General features: G+C 42.7%; 1 protein-coding gene across 6 annotated transcripts in view; it reads left to right on the top strand.

Annotated features, from left to right (window-relative positions):
• SULT6B1 (sulfotransferase family 6B member 1) overlaps positions 1 to 6,352 on the top strand; it is a 28,040-nt gene that overhangs the window by 615 nt on the left and 21,073 nt on the right. Inside the window, exons 2-3 of one of the 6 annotated variants that reach the window (XM_077134004.1) lie at positions 194 to 253; positions 5,380 to 5,485. In XM_077134004.1, the coding sequence (XP_076990119.1) occupies positions 5,401 to 5,485 (85 nt within the window). In that variant the 5' untranslated portion in view covers positions 194 to 253; positions 5,380 to 5,400. Of the gene's footprint in view, positions 1 to 3; positions 1,805 to 2,560; positions 4,917 to 4,941; positions 5,486 to 6,352 lie in introns of those variants that run through there. The other 5 variants (XM_077134002.1, XM_077134001.1, XM_077133999.1 and 2 more) reach the window with 5 other exon arrangements.

Genomic DNA, 6,352 nt, shown 5'->3' with positions numbered 1-6,352 from the left:
GGAAGGGAAGGGGGGGGAGGCGAAGGAAGGGAAGATGCGGGCCTGTGCAGGTGCTGCGTGCAGGAAAAAGTCTGGAGTACCCGAGACAGTTAGGCAGACCTGCCTTCACGGAAGGATCGCCTAGTCAGTGAAATCTATCCACAGAGAGCTAAGGAAGAGTAGATAATGATAAGGGCCTCCCTTCTGATTTAAGGGGTCTGAGAAGGTTTGGGGAAGGCTTGACAGTTGGAGCTGATCCTGGGAACTTAACAGGGTAAGTTCTTTGTTAATGCCAGGTGAAAGTGCCCTTTATCCTAAGTTTGTAATCATGTAATTATGGAGCTTTTCCTGCTTGCCTTCCACTCCCCAGGCCACGTGGTTCATTTGCACAAGGACACTGTCGTAGGTTGTGAGAAATGTGGATGTCAACACCTAGTTCATTTGAAGCATGGCGTTGTTACAGTCATGCATGTCTACAGCGATCCAGAGCCCTAGACAATCTCTGTTCCACTATAGCAACTTTTCTGGTCCTCTTATCTGTTGGGCTTCCTACATTCTCTTGCTCTGTAGCAGCTGTCTCTAAAACTTGACCCTCTAGCTTGAACTTCCATTCTATCAACAGTATATATCTCACTTTCTCTCCAGCTTTTCCCATAAGCTAGTTGCTTTCATTTTGTCATTGTTTTTGCTGTAATATCTTACCCTTCTTAAATCACCTACACTGTTGAGATTCCTCTTTCCTCTCCTGTCTGGACATTTGTTCCCCTGATAGATTCATTCCCATTCAAAGATAGACCCACAATAAATATTTTTCGTATTAAAAGCAACCTCCATAAAATATATTCTTAAGTGAAAATCAGTTATGACACTAATTGATGCCTTGATTTTCCAGTCTCTAACACATTGGTTTGAAATACCAAAGTATCAGTGTTAAAGGGATCAGAAGACAAAACAAGATAAAAAGTTAACCATAATAATTCTGCATGAAGAGAAGAGGAAAACAGAAAACTCGTTAACAAAGACTGTAATAATTACATAGAGATTCAATCATTTCTGCTGGGTAGTATATATAAACTAATGGCCCTGTTAATTGGGGTGGGAGTTTCCCCATATTGCATCTTCATATACTTTTCTTACACAACCCTGAACCTCACTACAGATTTCACAAACATGTTTTGAGGTGAGGAACATTCAGTAACATGGTTTAGGGCAGGAAAAGTCTAGACACCAGTGGTGGATATTATCAGGTTCATTCCATCAAGGAATTTGGGTATAGAAGGGAGGGTGTTGGGGCAGGTGGGAGAAATTTGGGAGATTTTCGTAGTGGCACTGAATCTCACAAGTAGCAGATGTAAAGGCTGACCCTCTGCGTACTTGGGATCCATAATGTTTATCTGGTAACTTTGGCCTCACGAGCAAGGGTGATGGAGAAGTTCACTCCAGCAGCAGCAAGGCAAGGATCTTCCCCTACCTCCTGGAACACTAACCTGCTCAAGCCCCAAGGCAGTCTGCAAATGCTCAGGCTTCCCAGTTCAGAAGTCTGGATGATCCCTGTCCAAGACTCCAGTTCCTCTCCCAGAGGGCCCTTTGTGGGCTGTGCATTCCCAATCCTACCTCCATGTGCTATCTGTGACAGAGGGATGCAAGTGCCCAGAAGAAAATTCTCTTTGCTACATCAAGCCCAAGCACAGAAGCTTGGCTAGTCTTCATCTTCTGTAGCAGTCACAGGTGCAAAGGCAGCTAGGCTCTCCACAAAAATGTAGAAGGTGTGCTGTCCTTTCTCTGATGTTCTCCACGGATGAAGAGCACCTAACCAAAATGGCACGTAAAACTCCTTCAGTTACCTGACATTAGTCAGCCGAGATTAGGCTGTGATGTCCCATTGCTGCTGTGTGCCAAAGGACACTTTACTGGTCAGGATGGGCCCAGGATCTTGATGATGGCCAAGACTTCAAGGCCCCAGGACACAGAGCAGTGCAGGGCTGCGGGTACTGGGCCCCTGTCCCTGAGGCAGGGGAGGTGGAGAGCAGGAAGGAGGGGGGAATTCTGCTTTGCTGCTGTTGGGGTAGACGTCTCCATCCCCCTCACTCCTGGAAGCCAGAGTTGCCAGATAAACATTCTAGGTCCCAAATATTTCCAGCATCCTCTATCTCATAGACTCCATCCCTGCCTTCCTGGTTGTCAACTTCTGAAGAAGTAGGTCAGTTTGACGTAAATTCCCAAAATGCAAAGAGGTTAAACCTCTTTCTCTCCACCAGGGATTCCAAGGTAAATTTTGATCCTGGACTACACAGGAAAGTAGCAGTTCTCTTGCTAAAAGTGAGGGGGAAAAGGACACAATTTAATCTTGAAGAGGCGCTCCACTACGCAGAGAGGAAGGAAGTTCAGTAGGGGCCAGTTTGTGTGCCTGGATAACCAGCCTGTGCCAAGGCACATCAGCCTTGCGCTACCTGACCACTGCTTTTTACCATGTCCAACTTCATTTCATCCTTGCTAGGCTTTCTCTCTCTCTCTCTCTCTCTCTCTCTCTCTCTCTCTCTCTCTCTCTCTCTCTCTCTCTCCCCACCCCCACCCCCACCCCCATCACGAAGGACAATTAAGAGCTAAGTAAATAGAAAACAGGTTTACCTAAGCCTTTGGAGACTAGTAACAGTCAGCTCCCTTTACCCACCTTCAACTGCCCAAACTGCCCGCAAATCCTCTTATAATGACAGGCATCAGTGTCAAAACAGGATCCAGTACATTGTCTTTTTTAATGTTTTACTCACCAAGAAGCAAGCAAACAACAATGGTTGAATTGCCTTAAATTACTTTACCTGAGGGAAACAAAGACTGTAAGGAAAGACAAACCCACAAAGCAGCTTGGCAGTGTGTCCAGTCCCAACCCTCTTCTTTCTTTGGAAGGGAGGGTTGTTGAAATCACCTTCCCAACTACTATGAGTGCCATTCCATTATTATGTAAGGTAACAGGACCTTCAGGTGGGAGTGGGGTAGGGAAATAAGATACTCAGTTATTCTAATTTTACCTTTCCACAAACTGATGTTTAAAAAATAAATTATCACAAATATAATCAAACCAAGATACTTGTTCCTAAATAGAAATTAAGCCCTCTGATCTGTTCTTATCCTCTGCAAAATGGAAACAAAAAGAGCTGCTTCCCTCCTGCCAGCCACCTGCTTCAGAAAGATGCTTTCTGTTGACATAAAAGTTCCTCAATTGGAATGCATCTTACAAACAACTTACATGTTTAATATATTGTTTGCTGCAAAATGTTGTTATTTGGGTGGCTCAGTGGCAGAGTTCTTGCCTGCCATGCCGGAGACCTGGGTTTGATTCCCGGTGCCTGCCCATGTTAAAAAAAAAAAATGCTCTTATTCTAGTGTTCTAGAACCCAGGACATTTACTCCCCTCGTGGTCATAAAAATCTCTTGGCAGAAGGTGAGTTTTCTTTCCCTGTGGAAAAATCCCATGACTTTCTGTTTCTTGATCTTTTGTTGAGACTACATGCACTCCTGCTCACAGGTAAACAAATAAACATCTCATTTTATTGTCTCTTGGTCTGGGAACTCAGCTGTCCACCACGTTCTAAACCCATCTCCTCCAAGGGTGGTTTCTATGAGTTTAAGAAATTACTTAACCTCTTTAAGCCTCAATTAACCTGCCCTTAAAATAGTGATAATAGTAACACTGATTGCATTATTCTGAAGTTACATTAAATTAGCCATGCGATCTTGGTAGCTTGTTAGATGTTCATACAGAAATACTCACTAGTGTGAGCTCTTATTTTAATAGGTGTGTGAATGACTGTAGCAGCCAGGGCCTGTGCATAACCGGGTTAACTTCCTAACTGGTTAGCATTGGTTTAGAGAAAGATAGATAAAAACTTTATGTTTCCAGAGTTAGAGAAAAAAAAATGGAGGAAGGGTGAGGAGAACCATATGGAGTGCAGAATGAAACAGAATGAAGAAGAAGGAAAAAATACAGCGTATGTTTATGGAAAATTGACTTCCGAAGAGGCCAAAGAGAGTAAACTCTGATCCAGAAAGTGTTTTGGTTAGGATGGAGGCTAAATTGTAACAGAGATTCCAAAAATTAAGTGGCGCAAACAAGAGGCTTGTTCTTTTACATTAAGTTCAAAAGGAAGTTTGAAACCTCAGGAAGCTGAGGATGCTTCCAGGCGTGTCCTGGGAGGGCAGCTCTGTTTCTTGAGGCTGTCCAAGGAGGCTGGTTTCTTCTATCTTGTTTGTGTCCCCTCCCTTTGGAGTGCTGTTTTTCTCTGCAAATCTGGCTCCCCAGAGTCAGCTGTGCCGTCCAGGCATGGAAAAGGGGGTGCAGAAGAATTGGATAGCCAGCAAGGTCTTGTTTTAATGACGTGACCAGGAAGTTGCACATCCCACTTCTGCTACCTCCCACCGGCCAGAGGACCACACCAAGGCTGGAAGGGAGGCGGGGAATTGTAACTCAACTTACCCAAAGGAAGAATGGGAGCTTGGCTCCTAGGGAAAGACTCTGCCTCAGAGAGTAAGCATCTTCCTCTAGAGAACATTGAGCATCATGGAAGGAACTCAGTACTGGAGACTCCATTGCTTAGTCTGTTCCCATTTGCAGACTAGTTCCTTTCCATGAATCACACGGTTCTATTGTTAAGTAAAGAAGAGCAGCAATCATTATCTCCATGTTACATAAACCTTTGGAGGTATATTATTTAAGGTCAGAATAAACAGCTAGGAAATGGTTGAGATTCAAACTCAGGTCATCCAACTTCTAAATCTTGTGAGCCAGAAAATGATAAATCTGAGCCTGCTATCCAGGATTATTTCAAATGTTCCCTTCCACCCCATTCCAGAATCCAGCAATTCCCTTGCACACCTTGTGGGATGTGCACAATGCTTTTAATCATGGAATCGTTTGCTCTGGATCCAAGGAGAAAAGTGAGGTTCGTCCAGTAAAGTGCTTTTTGTTGATAGCAATTTACTATTGACTGGCTGACTTAAACATCTTGTGCTATACTGTTAAGAAATTCCATCCTTGCTTCCTCTGGGTGACTTGCTGATGATAGTAATGTAATCAATCCTTGTGTTACTATTCCCTGATCCTCAACCTGTTTTGCACCTGTGGTTTGTTTTGTTTTGTCGGAGGAGGATATGTAAAAAGGGCAGTGGAGGAGGTGGGGAATTGGGTGAGAATTAAATGATTTCCTTCTCATGTGACTGGGAGGAGCCCTTTATTCCATCCCCCGAAAAATCCATTATAAGCAGTGACTGCCCTTGAACAACTGGGGAGCATTTTCATTACAAGAAGCCAGCATGACTGATAAGTCCAAATTTATTGACTACATTGATGAAGCTTTGGAAAAATCGAAAGAAACTGCGCTGTCTCACTTACTTTTTATCTATCAGGGGATTCCTTACCCAATCACCATGTGTACCTCAGAAACTTTCCAAGCTCTGGACACCTTTGAAGCCAGAAGTGATGACATAGTGCTAGCATCTTATCCAAAATGCGGTAAATAACAAATCCTTCCTAGAGGGCACTTTTTCATGATGCATAGGTTGGGGAGGGTGCAAGAAAAGTTGGGACGACGGCAGTTTATCTCTAAGTGAAGCCAGCGGAACAGCGAGGATGGGGTGGCTCGGACGGTTGAAGTGCATAGGTTGAAAAATCAGTATCCAGAGATGTTAGATGTAAAAGTTCAGTTCTCTGAGGAAGAGGTCTTAATGTGAAAAAGGCATGAGGGTTTATAGAAGGTGGAAGGAGATGATGGATGGTGGGGCTGGACAGAAGAAACATGAATGCAGTAAAGTCCAGTTGCCACCCAGCTCTAATCACAGGAGAGATTCATCTTGATTTTTGACTGAAGACAAAAGCACACCAAATGTATGATTTATATGATGATTTCCATGTTCTAGCTTTTTTTCAGGATCAAACATCAGTCCTCTCCTTTCTCAAATCAGCTCTACAAAGGTCCTTCATCAATGGAGAATAAGACATTAGGAATCCATATTATCCTATACTATGCAATCTATTTTTTTATTCTTTCAACTGCTATTTCATCTCTAAGTATTTATTAAAGCCAAACTCTTTCATATTTTTCTTCCTCGTAACTGATGCTGGATTTTTATAAAATCAAAATTGTATACATTTGCAGAAAATATTCACTACGGTTAAATAATAAACATGATATATAGTAATAATTTCCATGGCATATCATTGTTCTATAAGGGACTTGTTCTGTATACAAAAGAAGCATTGTCTCTTGTTAAAGGAGAAATCTGACACATGAGGTAAGTTGAATGTTATACTAATAGTATATAGTATATACTAAAGGCTGTTTTATACAAAAGTCTGTTTCTTTGCATAGCCTGGGTTATT

This window comes from Tamandua tetradactyla, chromosome 17, assembly GCF_023851605.1.
Source record: "Tamandua tetradactyla isolate mTamTet1 chromosome 17, mTamTet1.pri, whole genome shotgun sequence".
Taxonomy (NCBI): Eukaryota; Metazoa; Chordata; class Mammalia; order Pilosa; family Myrmecophagidae; genus Tamandua; species Tamandua tetradactyla.
Note: the sequence above shows the minus strand (reverse complement) of the source record. Positions and strands in the feature narration are given on the sequence as shown.